Source organism: Taurulus bubalis (assembly GCF_910589615.1).
Source record: "Taurulus bubalis genome assembly, chromosome: 13".
NCBI lineage: Eukaryota > Metazoa > Chordata > Actinopteri > Perciformes > Cottidae > Taurulus > Taurulus bubalis.
The window spans coordinates 2,067,047-2,080,510 of record NC_136601.1 but is presented as its reverse complement, the minus strand read 5'-3'; the positions used below and the strand labels follow the sequence as shown (position 1 = coordinate 2,080,510).

General features: G+C 46.1%; 1 protein-coding gene across 1 annotated transcript; it reads right to left on the bottom strand.

Moving 5' to 3' along the window:
• Positions 1 to 707: 707 nt before the first annotated feature.
• Positions 708 to 13,079, bottom strand: LOC306745723 (uncharacterized protein; the record flags this gene model as incomplete). Its single annotated transcript, XM_079228562.1, has 21 exons — positions 708 to 1,378; positions 1,497 to 1,618; positions 2,185 to 2,302; positions 2,494 to 4,636; positions 4,721 to 4,851; positions 4,950 to 5,078; positions 5,166 to 5,236; positions 5,339 to 5,417; positions 6,567 to 6,751; positions 6,839 to 7,002; positions 7,079 to 7,223; positions 7,390 to 7,979; positions 8,067 to 8,191; positions 8,844 to 8,960; positions 9,476 to 9,601; positions 10,073 to 10,195; positions 10,292 to 10,323; positions 10,404 to 10,483; positions 10,796 to 10,831; positions 11,298 to 11,359; positions 11,502 to 13,079. 21 exons carry the CDS (start codon positions 13,077 to 13,079, stop codon positions 1,346 to 1,348), a joined length of 6,189 nt encoding a protein of 2,062 aa, XP_079084688.1. The 3' UTR covers positions 708 to 1,345.
• Positions 13,080 to 13,464: the final 385 nt, after the last annotated feature.

The window sequence follows — 13,464 nt, the reverse complement described above, 5'->3', positions numbered from 1 at the left end:
CTGTTTGCCTGAACCTGTTGACTGTCCACCAGGCATGTCAAAACAATATATATTTATCATAGTTTAGAATGTTGAAGTCATACAATAGTATGTTGGATATACATAATATATGTAAAAAGTAATTACATTTAATTAATGAAAAAAGTTGTAAACAGAATCAGAATTTTTTTTTTTTTAACGAAATACAACACCGACTTTAAATACATACTAAATATGTATTCAAAAAGTTGTATTTTTTTAAGTAATTCAAACTTTAAAGTTATTCAATGATATACTATGTTGTAAAAAAGTTGGAAAAGACATAGTATGTATTTATAAAGTCAGTGTATTTTGTAAAGAAAACAAAAAGGTATTTAAAAAGTAATGATAACGTTATTAGAAAAATGTATATAAAAAAAGAAGTGAGAAAAAACACATTGTATATGTTGAAAAAAGTCATATTTTAGTATGGAAGCCCGTTTGCGCACCAACAGCAAACAAAAAAAGAGATAAAAGGTCATAATTATGAGATAGAAAGTCGAAATTATAGGATAAAAAGTCATGACTTTTTTTTTTCCTGTTGCGAGAACAGGCTTCCATACTTTAGTGTCCCTAAAATGTGTTTAAAAGAAATATATGCAATACATAATTTCTCTAACATTTGCTCGGCGATCAATTGAATCCATTATGTTGATAAAAATGAAGGATTTCTCAATATCATTTTCAAACTGTTTTTATTAGAAAGTAATTTTACAGTCCATCAAAAAATCTTTTTTAAATATTTAAGCATTAGAAAACATGAACACAATTTCTAAAATTACAAATTAGCAGCTTTAATGTTCTTTTTCTTTCAGCTGATTTTAACAGAAATGACTTTTAGGACCGTAACACTGGAATATACAGCTGGACGCAAACATTTTGGGAGATTCTTTCGATGAATTTATGAACTTTTGAAGCTGGAATTAATAATACATAAAATGTTTTCAAAATTTGAAGAAAAATTGTAATGGTCTCGATCCTGGAAAAATAAACTAAATCCCATTTTCTGTTTCTGTCTGGTTTCTCTCTTCTTCTTTTTTATAATGGTTGGGCCGGGCCTATTATTTATGCATCACACAATCATACAATATAAACCCTGGAGCAAAACACTGAATATTTTACGTAGAAATTAAATTAAAAAACAACAAATATGAAAGTTTTCTCCTCTGACAATCATTGAATCAGATTTCTGGGTAAATTCAAAAAAGGTTCAGAAATTGGTCGTACAGTAACTTTTATAATTGATAAAGTTCCTCTATAAATCAGAATAATAAACGAGTCAAAGTGTGTGTGTGTGTGTGTGTTCAGTCTTGCGTGATTCAAACGCTCAGCTCGCCCACGGATCTTTCCCCGTCTTCTCCTGAAACACAGGAAGAGGTTTGTTCCGTCACAGCGGGCAGCGGTAAACCAGCTGACAGGAGAGGGGGCGGGGCCTAAAAGCGTGAACGAATCGGAACACATTAACGATGAGTCATCACCTGGTACTTCCTGTAGTGCGCCGGCGTGCTGCAGTGCTGCAGCTTGGCTTCGTCCTCGTCGGCGTAGATCAGCTGACACAAGTTACAGAAGTAACCGACGACCGGACGAACAAACTCCGTTCCTGTGAGGACGACACGAAACAACCAGTGAGGGACGCCCTACCAACCTGTCAATCACCTGGTAGCCCCGCCCCTAAAGCGTCCCCTGCTTTATGGTCTGTTTGACTCTAAATTACCATAATTTACTCAAATCAAGAGATATCATTTATATAGACTTCTATACAACCAGAGGAGTCGCCCCCTGGTGGTCAGGAGAGAGAATGCAGCTTTAACACATGAAGCATATACTTCTATACAACCAGAGGAGTCTCCCCCTGGTGGTCAGGAGAGAGAATGCAGCTTTAACACAAGAAGCATAGACTTCTATACAACCAGAGGAGTCTCCCCCTGGTGGTCAGGAGAGAGAATGCAGCTTTAACACATGAAGCATATACTTCTATACAACCAGAGGAGTCGCCCCCTGGTGGTCAGGAGAGAGAATGCAGCTTTAACACATGAAGCATAGACTTCTATACAACCAGAGGAGTCGCCCCCTGGTGGTCAGTAGAGAGAATAAAAGGTGTAAGACCCTTCAGCGGTGACTCCAGGGTCAGATGATCAGTGTAAACAATGAGCTGAATTCTCTCACCGACAGGTCTCATTGGTTCCTGCTGCTCCTCAGCGCCCCCTGCAGGTCCAGATTGTTGCTGCACTTGAAGTGTAGCCGGCGAATCCTCTGAGTCCTGCAGCCGATCAACAGCAGCTTTCTACACACACACACACACACACACACACACACACACACACACACACACACACACACACACACACACACACACACACACACACACACACACAGCCCGTTAGAACCGTTATCTCGTGTTCCTCATTCATACACACACTGATGCGTATCTTTGAGGTTTTAAACCACATTTTCCCTGCTGGTCTTCAGTGGTACCTGCTCCGGCTGTGGTTTGGGAGGATCTCCAGTGGAGTCTGGCTGATCAGGACTCTCTGAATCCGTCGGTCCTGGTTCAGACGTCTCCCCCTGACCGCCAGAGGACTTCCCGTCTTCACGCTGGTCCGTATCTGGAGTCTTCATGGTGGTTCCTTCCTTCTTGTGGATCGGTAACTTTTGTTTCTCATCATTCGTCGACTCGTTCTTCTTTTCTTTCTTTTCGGGCACCGAGTCGTTCTCATGGGTCTCTTTTCCTTTTGACCGCTTGTCTTCTGGACTCGTTTTAGGGACGGACTCTTTTTCTGGAGCTTTTTCAGCAGCAGACTCCTTCTCAGCCGAGTTCTTCTTATATTCTGTCTTTTCAGCCGAGTCATCCTCTGGAGTCTTTCTTGATGTGGATTCTTTCTCTTGAGTCTTTTTAGACGTGGATTCTTTCTCTTGAGTCTTTTTAGACGTGGAGTCTTTCTCTTGAGTCTTTTTAGACGTGGAGTCTTTCTCTTGAGTCTTTTTAGACGTGGAGTCTTTCTCTTGAGTCACTTTGGACGAGTCTTTCTCTGGAGCCTTTTTAGACGAGTCTTTCTCTGGAGTCTTTTTAGACGAGTCTTTCTCTTGAACATTTTTAGACAAGTCTTTCTCTTGAACATTTTTAGACGTGGAGTCTTTCTCTCCAGTCTCTTTAGGCACGTCTTTCTCTTGAGTCACTTTGGACAAGTCTTTCTCTTGAGTCTTTTTGGGCGAGTCTCTCTCTCGTGTCTCTTTAGACAAGTCTTTCTCTTGAGTCTTTTTAGATGTGGATTCTTTCTCTCGTGTCTCTTTAGACAACTCATTCTCTTCAGTCTTTTTAGACAAGTCTTTCTCTTGAGTCTTTTTAGATGAGGACTCTTTCTCTTGAGTCACTTTGGACAAGTCTTTCTCTTGAGTCTTCTTAGATGAGGACTCTTTCTCTTGAGTCACTTTGGACAAGTCTTTCTCTTGAGTCTTTTTAGAAGAGTCTTTCTCCCGAGTCTTTTTAGACGTGGATTCTTTCTCTAACCCTTTCTCTTTAGACAAGTCTTTCTCTCGAGTCTCTTTAGACAAGTCTTTCTCTTGGGTGACTTTTGACGAGTCTTTCTCTTGGGTGACTTTTGACGAGTCTTTCTCTTGGGTCACTTTAGACAAGTCTTTCTCTTGGCTCTTTTTAGATGAGTGCTTCTTCTCTTCAATCTTCTCGGCCAAGTTCTTCTTCTCTTTCGTCTTTTTAGACATTAACTTCTTCTCTTCAGTCTTTTCTGCCGAGTCTTCCTCTAGAGTCTCTTTGGACGTCTCTTTATTTTCAGTCTTTTTAGACGTTAACTCTTTCTTTTCAGTCTTTTTAGACACTGGCTCTTTCTCTTGAGTCTTTTTAGACGTGGACTCCTTTCCTTCAGTCTTTTTAGATGTCGACTCCTTTTCTTCAGTCTTTTTAGACGTTGACTTCTTCTCCGGAGTCTTTTTAGACGTCGACTCTTTCTCTTCAGTCTTTTTAGACGTGGATTCTTTCTCTTCAGTCTCTTTAGACGTCGACTCTTTCTCTTCAGTCTTTTTAGACGTCGACTCTTTCTCTTCAGTCTTTTTAGACGTCGACTCTTTCTCTTCAGTCTTTTTAGACGTCGACTCTTTCTCTTCAGTCTTTTTAGACGTCGACTTCTTCTCCGGAGTCTTTTTAGACGTCGACTCTTTCTCTTCAGTCTTTTTAGACGTGGATTCTTTCTCTTCAGTCTTTTTAGACGTCGACTCTTTCTCTTCAGTCTTTTTAGACGTCGACTCTTTCTCTTCAGTCTTTTTAGACGTCGACTCTTTCTCTTCAGTCTTTTTAGACGTAGACTCTTTCTCTTCAGTCTTTTTAGACGTCGACTCTTTCTCGTCAGTCTTTTTAGACGTCGACTCTTTCTCCGGAGTCTTTTTAGATGTTGACTCTTTCTCCGTAGTCTTTTTAGACGTTGACTCTTTACCTCGACTCCTTTTAGACATCGGCTCTTCCTCTGGAGTTTTCTTCAAGGACTCCTTGCTCCCATCAGACTTCCTCTTATCAGATTTGTCCTTGTCTAGTCTCTCACTCCTCTTCCTGCTGCTGCTTTGACTCTTGCCGTCTTTTCCCCCATCCTCGGCCCACTGAGCCGACAACCTGTGAAGACAGGCAATCAGGGTTAATGACCACAGAAATCTGAACGGAGAACAGAAGACAAGGTGAAAGTTTGGGGATTCTGACCCGTCGGGGAGACTCTTGTATCGGTCGGAGATGCTTGCGTAGACTTTGGAGCCGTAGATTATTACAGATTTACATTTCAGCTCTCTAACGACTCTCAGCGCCTCAGAAGAAGTCGACATCTCAATGAAACCCTGAAACAACAATGATCAAGAGATGTCATCATCGGTGTTTACCCAGGGTAGAAACGTGAGTAGCAAATCTCAGGTGTGTTTAACAAACAGTTTCTCACCGATCTGCGTCCGCTGATCCGATAGAACTTCACCGCCGTCCCAAAATCTTTCACCAGCTTGATGAAGTCTGCGTTTTCGTAGGGACACAGCGGGAGGTTGGTGAAGTAAACCACTCGGGAGGACGAAGACTGCAAAACAACAACAACAAAAACCTCATCAACCACGTCTGACAAACAAAACCAAACGTTTTATCAACATCATTATTTCCTCCTCACCTCGGATTCATCGTGGATTTTTTCATCGTGGACTTCTTCATCGTGGATTTTTTCATCGTGGACTTCTTCATCTGCAACAAACAAGGCAGAAGATTCAAATCAAGCAGGGAAAGATTAAATATGATTGATAGTGACCGAGTGAGGACTTTCCAGACCAGTTGCTCTGGGTTTACCTTGGTCATCAGACTGGTCTTCTCCCAGTTCATCCAGAGTGATGCAGTTCTCCAGGTCTATAGGGAAGTCTGGTTCCTCCTGCACACAAAACGACCAGAGAAGTCAGTATTCATAGTTTGGAGCCTAAACATTAGTTTAATAAAATTTTTATCATGAGTGGTTTTATTGATGTATTATAAGCTGCATGTGTTAAAACATGTCATTATTCCCTCTATATATTTAAAAGGTTTATAAAAACTACACTTTATAAGATTCAATTTTAGCACATCACGATAGTGTTTACATCCACCTTTACTCAATACTAAATTTTACTGAGTGGAGCATGAACGCATCCTAATGCAAGTCAATGGAGCCTCTGTACGTTAGCTGTTAGCTCCTGTAGCGCTAGCATGAACGCATCCTAATGCAAGTCAATGGAGCCTCTGGATGTTATCCGTTAGCTCCAGTAGCGATAGCATGAACGAATCCTAATGCAAGTCAATGGAGCCTCTGTACGTTAGCCTGTGACGACCCTCCCAGCCAGGTGGTAATAGGCTCCAGTAGCACTAGCATGAACGCTTCATAATGAAAGTCAATGGAGCCTCTGTACATTAGCCGTTAGCTCCAGTAGCGATAGCATGAACGAATCCTAATGCAAGTCAATGGAGCCTCTGTACGTTAGACTGTGACGACCCAGCCAGGTGGTAATAGGCTCCAGTAGCGCTAGCATGAACGCTTCCTAATGCAAGTCAATGGAGCCTCTGTACGCTAGCTCCAGTAGCGCTAGCATGAACGCTTCCTAATGCAAGTCAGTGGAGCCTCTGTACGTTAGCTCCAGTAGCGCTAGCTTGAACGCATCCTAATGCAAGTCAATGGAGCCTCTGTACGTTAGCCGTTAGCTCCAGTAGCGCTAGCTTGAACGCATTCTAATGCAAGTCAATGGAGCCTCTGTATGTTAGCCGTTAGCTCCAGTAGCGCTACTCCTGTCGATGTCGCAACCAGAAAGCTTTAATGGGGGTAAAACTTAACTCAAACTCATCCAGTGACGTTGATCAATTACGGGCCGTTACATGGACAATAAAGTATGTATTTAAAATGTTATATTGAAGTCTGATGCTGCGTCTCTACCTCGTCCTCCTCCGGCCGAGTTTCCTCTGCTTCTGCTTCTGCTTCTGCTTCTGCTTCCTCCTCCTCCTCCTCCTCCTCTTCCTCCTCCACTTCTGTCGCTTCCTTCTTTATCTCCATTACATTCTCCTGATGGTCAACCTTTTCCTTCTTTATCTCCATTACGTTCTCCCGATGGTCAACCGCTTCCTTCTTTATCGCCATTACTCTCTCCAAATCATCAACGCCTTCCTTCTTTATCCCTATTATTTTCACACGATCGTGAGCCTCTTCATCCTCCTCTTCCTCCTCTTCCTCCTCCTCCTCATCTGAAAACAGAAACCAGAACAGTTTCTTTAAAGTCCGTCTCTGGTTTTCCTTTTTCCAGAGACAGCTGAGGATTTATTCCTTTCTACCTTCTTTCGGTGAGTCGGCTCTCTCTGCAGGACAGTCGTCCTCCTCGTCCTCCTCGTCCTCCTCCTCGACATCATCCAGAGTTTCCACATCTTCTTCCTCCACACTCTCTCCGTCCTCTCCGATCACCTCCATCCCCTCGATGTCGCTCTCCTCTGCAGACGACCTGCAGGTACGATCACAGGTTAAAGCAGCAGGTGGTCCTGAATGTGGGATTGACGTAACAAACAGGAAACACTCACTCTTCTTCTTTCTCTTTCTCTTCTTCTTCCTCCTCCTCTTCCTCCTCCTCTTCCTCCTGGTCCTCCTCCTCCTCAGTGGCTGCGTTGTCTTCAGCTTCGGGTTTGGACTCTTTGACAGGAGCCGGATCAGTCCTGGACTCAGAGTCTGAGGAGAGAACAATAATAACTAAAAATGTGAACTATAAAGTGGAAAAACATATCATTACTAATACTTAATGTAATTATAATCTCACACACACACACACACACACACACACACACACACACACACACACACACACACACACACACACACACACACACACACACACCAGTTGTCTCTGTTTTCTCCGGCACCGACGACTTTTCTCTGGACTGGGTCCCTCTGCTGGACCTGGATCTGGAGCTTCTTTCTTTTGTGGACTTTTCTCTGGATTTAGACCTGGTTCTGGTGGCCTCATCTCTGATGGACTTGTCTCTGGACCTGGACCGCCCCTCTCTGATGGACTTGTCTCTGGACCTGGACCGCCCCTCTCTGATGGACCTTTCTCTAGACCTGGACCGCCCCTCTCTGATGGACCTTTCTCTAGACCTGGACCGCCCCTCTCTGATGGTCTTTTCTCTGGATCCGGACTTGGTTCTGGTGCTTTTCTCTTTAGTGGCGTTTTCTCTTGATTTAGACCTGGTTTCGGTCGTCTTTTCTCTGGACCTGGACCCCTCTTTGCTGGACTTGTCTTTCGATGTATCTCTGGACCTGGATCTCTTTTCAGAGCTGGATTTATCTCCCTCCTCTTCCTCTTCCTCCCTGCTCCTCCTCTTCCTCTTGGTCTCCATCGTCTTGTCCGGATTCTCTCGGCTGGAGCTCCGGGTCCTTTTGGTGGACGGCGGTTCCTCTTCGTACCTCTTGGCTGCAGCGACCCGCCTGCAGGAACGAGGAGGATTCTCACAGATCAATAACCCACGGATCAGAACCAGCTGATCGATCACCCGCCAGGTGGGTCGTACTCACATGAGGCTCTTGAACTCTCCAGAGAAAGACACTCTGATGGCGTCGTTGTTGATGGTCAGAGTTTTGGAGGAATAATAATCCACCATCTTCTGAGCATCGGGAGTATCCTTCATCTCTGCAAAGGCCTGAGGAACCAATACACCTGATGTTAGGCTATAGTACCGTAAAAGACGAGGGTTACGAGCCGCTACTACCTTCGGTCAGTGTCCCCGTTAGCTACCCGCTGTAGCCAGCTGGGGCTCCTGCTAGCGCTCCGTTACTTCCCCGCTAACTTCCGCTAGCTCCCTGACAACCACCAAAAGGTAGCGGGACCAGGCTCGACACCCGATTTGGGCAGAGGGGACGCGAGCAGTAGCAGCATCAGCGCTAGCTCACGCAGCTCCTAGCTTGCCCTGCTCCTAGCTTGCGCTGCTCATAGCTTGCCCTGCTCCTAGCTTGCCCTGCTCCTAGCTTGCGCTGCTCCTAGCTTGCTACAGCGGGGACACTGACCGGAGGAGCGGCTTGTAACCCGACTTTTACGGTACTACAACACAGTATCTACGATACAGTAATACCATACAGTACTATGTACTACAGTATGATATTGTACTGCTGTACGGTATTACTACAACAAAAACACAAAGAACACATTGTCCTTAGTTCAACGTTCTTAAACCACCTCTTGATTTTAGATTTTAACAAAAACATTTACAGATGTATAAAAGAAGAAGGAGGTACTGGATCAACGCATCAGAACCACGGCCCCAACGGGACCAGAACAGCGTGGGTTCTCCTCACCGTGGACGGCAGGAACAGGGTGTACAGCGGCAGGCCGAAGCGCTTGATGACGGCGATCAGGTCCGATTGGCCGTCGTCTCCCGACGGAGCCGGAGAGAAACTCACCACCCGAGAACTCTGAGGAGAAACGGGCGTTGGACTAGATTACGGGTCACGAACACACAACTCTTCCCCGTTTCCTCTCGGCTTCGTCCTCTTCTGCTCTCGAGTTTTCTTGTCGCTTTTTTTTAGCTTTTGTTTGTTTACAGTTTCTTTGCAATAGTTGTGCAGAAAACAACTTATGCATCGATACGAGAAGGAGAGCGGCTGCAGTAGAATTATATACAAAAGTGAAGAATTTAACTGTTTGTGCGTTTTATTCAGTCAATCATTATAATACAATAAAAACAAAGAAAAAATAAAATAAATATATACATACATCTTCCATAAACATACATTCCTGCACAACAGCTGCGAGTAAAGAGACAACAAGGCCTGTAATCCATCATCCATGCTGAATTGACCTGGTGGTCCATCGCTAATCAAGGCCGTTGTTGTTTGTTTACTCCCGGCTGTGTGACCAATCAGGGAGGGACTCGTCGTGACTGGTCAGATGCTCGGGTCTCACAGCGGCCGGTCGGGTGAGTGTCTACCTGGAGGAAGTTGAAGGTACTGGAGATGCTGAACTCCATCTTCTCTCCGTTCACGGTTGGAGGATAGTTCCCGTGGAACTTCACCAAGTCCTTGGCCTGGTCCACGGTGCCCAGCTCCACAAACGCCTGCAGGGTTTCACAATAGATTTGATTTTTTTTGTGTGTGGAAAAAACACAAACGTTTTTTTTTTTTTTTGCATTTTCTTTTCTACACAGGAGTTATGCTTCACTGAGCTGCACGTCGGTCTGGAGTCTGCGATACGTTGAGCGTTTATGTGCAACATGCATGACATTTAACTCAATACAAACAGAGCCCTGTTGCACCGCGTGGTTCAATAACGATCGAGGGTCACTTGCTCTTTTCTGGACTGAAAAAATATGAATAAATAAATCCAAAGTCCAAGTGTCCAACATTATTCTCTCCGGTCATGCAACACTGGGGGGACATCGGCTGGGTTGGAATCATTTCATTATTTTGCAGACAAATCAATTCCCCACACCAAATGTATGAAAATACATTTGGTGTCTTATTGCTGAAGCAGGACATGAATGCGACAGCTGATCCGTGGCATGTGAACGGCCGTGTGTGAGACTCACGAGAGACGGGAACATGAGGACCTTGACGATCTTTCCAAACGGTTCGGTCAGCTTCCGGAGGTACGCCTCGTCCACGGCCTGAGCCGGGAACCTCACACACACCACCTTGCCCTTCTCCGACGTCTGACAGGACACACACACACACACACACACACTTTGTTATGTAAGAGCTCATCGGGGAGCAGATACACTAAACGTTTGTGCTTTCCGAGTCTTTACCTTCTTTTGGGGTTTTTTATTCGACGCCGGGTCTGTAAACAGAAAACAACGTACGTCACATACATGTTAAAGAGATATAATGAACAGCTGGTAGAAAAGAAGATGTCTTTACTGGAGGAGCTCTGATTGGCCGCCTGTGGCTGCTGGGCGGCGGCCTGTTCATCATCCTTCTTCTCTGATTGGTCGTCGGGCCTAAAATGAAAAGAGACATTGTATTCAGGATGTGAACCTCTTTATCAAAACTACATGAATGGAGGCTGTTACCACGGCATATGAGGGACTTTTTTTTAGGTTAAAAGTAATAAATAAATATTTATATTTATTTAGGTTGATGTATGGATCCTTGACGAAGAAAATATCCTAAATGTATTCAATGTTTTGTCTCGGAAACGTAGCCCTTTGATCTCCGATATTTTTTGTTGCCCTTATATGCCGTTGTAGTTCTTTTCCGCAGTCTTTACGGTTGTTGTGGTTGTTGTGGTTGTTGTGGTGTGAGACACTGACCTGCTCGTCTCCAAGCGACAGTCCCAGTTAGGAAATCTGCAGAAGAGACGGGACGCAGTTATTAAAAACAGAAACAAAAGATCATCAGGAAACCTAAGAAGTCCTTAAACCTCAAATCACAGACATAAATTACACTTTATAACGGATTCATTCTAGTCCTCTCGGGTTAGGACTGGGTTCTAGGTCACTGAAGACAAACCTTTTCCTTTCAAGGTAAAGACGTCCTGAAACAGTTCCAGACTCTTTGTGTATCGGCGGACGTGTTTCTAACATTTGTTGTGATGAGATGTCACAATATGAAGCTTCCTTATCGTCGCGTTTCCTCGTTTGGTCACATGTGATGTGTTCGAGGACCTTCTGGAAAGATGATAATCTCACGATAATGGCGTTTTTTTTAAAAGCTTCTAAACGGAGGCGATTGTTTGAAGAAAACACGCTTTTCCTCTCGAATGCCGCCGGCGGGTTTTCGGGCCTCGGAGGCGTTAAAGTGAGAGAAACTTACTGCTCCAGCAGTCTGAGCTGTCCGTCTGCATGGTGAGGCCCATTTATGTGTTTGATCCACACCTGAAGACACAAGAAGACACAGCAGCATCAATGAATCCGCCTCACTAGACTGCGTCTACCTGACAGCTGCAGCAGCTGCATGCACACACCCCCATCACTCTGTAGAGAGAGGTTTGTTGAGGAGGACGACAGGTGTACTTACCTTCTCTGACATCACAGTGATATTACACAGAGCGCACGAGTACGGGAACCCCGGCGGAGACGTCCCGTGGAAGTCCACAGCTTCTTTCTTGGAGGGCAAAGTGAAGGAGGCGGCGGCGGCGGCGGCATCGGTGGCGGTGGGGACAACCTGGATGATGTTCTTGGTGGAAGAGGACCCCGACTCACAGCGCTCCCCACGGGGTTTTGGGCGGTGCTCTTCAGGATGAGGCGCCAACATGGGACCAGCTGGTTCCGGCGGAGAGAACTTGGAAGCACGAGTTCTATTGGTTCTTCCTGCAGAGCGGAAAGGGGGCCGGTTCTGAGAGGACGCGGGATTGGCGCCTCTGCCCGTCTTACCATACCTGGAGGGTCCTGTACCGTGGCTGTAGTCCTGAGAGAGAACTGGACCGGCATCTCTGCCCGTCTTGCCATAATCGGAAGGACCTGGTTTGTAGTTGTAGTCCTGAGAGAGAACCTGACCGGCATCTCTGCCTGTCTTGCCATAATCAGAAGGTCCTGGCCTGTGGTTGTAGTCCTGAGAGAACACTGGACCGGCATCTCTGCCCGTCTTACCATACTTAGAGGGTCCTGGCCCGTGGTTGTAGTCTTGAGGGGACAATGGACTGGCATCTCTGCCTGTCTTACCGTAATCAGAAGGTCCTGGTCTGTGGTTGTAGTCTTGAGAGGACACTGGACCGGCTTTACCATACTTAGAGGGTCCTGGTCCGTGGTTGTAGTCTTGAGGGGACAATGGACTGGCGTCTCTGCCCTTCTTGCCATAATCAGAAGGTCCTGGTCTGTGGTTGTAGTCTTGAGAGGACACTGGACCGTCATTACCATAGTCAGAGTGTCCTGGTCTGTAGTTGTAGTCCTGGGAGGAAACTGGAGCTGCGTCTCTGCCCGTCTTGCCATAATCAGAAGGCCCTGGTCTGTGGTTGTAGTCCTGAGAGGACACTTGACTGGCGTCTCTGCCCGTCTTGCCATTACCAGCAGGTCCTGGTCTGTAGTTGTGGTCCACCACAAAGCTGGAGATAGACAACAACGACGGTAGGTCTTTTCTGACCGAGCCGCGGGTCCTGGGATTCCCCCAGCGTTCACGCTCGGATGAAAGAGGACCAGGTGTCACCTGGTCTAGAGGGTATTGGAGCGGCTGGCCGCGGGGGTGATCCCGGCCGGCGGCGGCGGGGTTGGCGGCGGGTTGGCGGCGGGAGGAAGAAGAGGAAGGAGAAGGAGTATCGGAAGGGAAAGGTTTGACGGTCCCCCGCTTCCCTTTGATCTGCTTGAGGACTTGAGGCAGCGACTCGACGGTGAGGACGTCTTCGGGAAGCTCGGCCAGCAGCGCCAGGTCGGCGGGCTCCAGGCCGCAGCTGTCCAGGATGCCGAGGGCGCCGTCCTGCGCCCACTGGCTCCCTCTGGAGGAAAAGGACGAGGGCGGGGAGAAGGACTCCTGGGGCGGCCTGTAAAAGTCGCGGTCCGACGAGCCGCGGCGGCGGCGGTCCAAAGAAGAGCCGCAAGGTCCGGGATCGGGTCTGCGATCGGAGTCGGACGCAGGCGGTCTGTAGGGGTAGTTGTGAGACATGGTGGAAACGCTCGGGGGCGTCTTCTGCAGACAGAGGGTGTCAGGGAAGAAGGGAGATGTAAAAATCTGACTTACAGAGACGCGGAGAGAAAAAAAAAAGGACGAGGACGGTTCGTGTCGAGAGGAAAAACACGAGCGAGTAAACGCACACGAGGGAGGAGGCGGACTCAAAGAAGACCAACAAGTCACTAGACCGCTCACCAAAGTGTTACTAAAGTCATCAAAGCCACCTTTGATTCGACCGCGAGAAAAGAAGAAGAAAAATACCCATCACAGTATTCTTAAAGGTGGCTGCGTCTGACTAAAAAGTTCAGTATAATTAATATATGTATATTTATATGTGTAATAAATGACAACCAGAGATAACTTCCATCAGGTCTGTTGA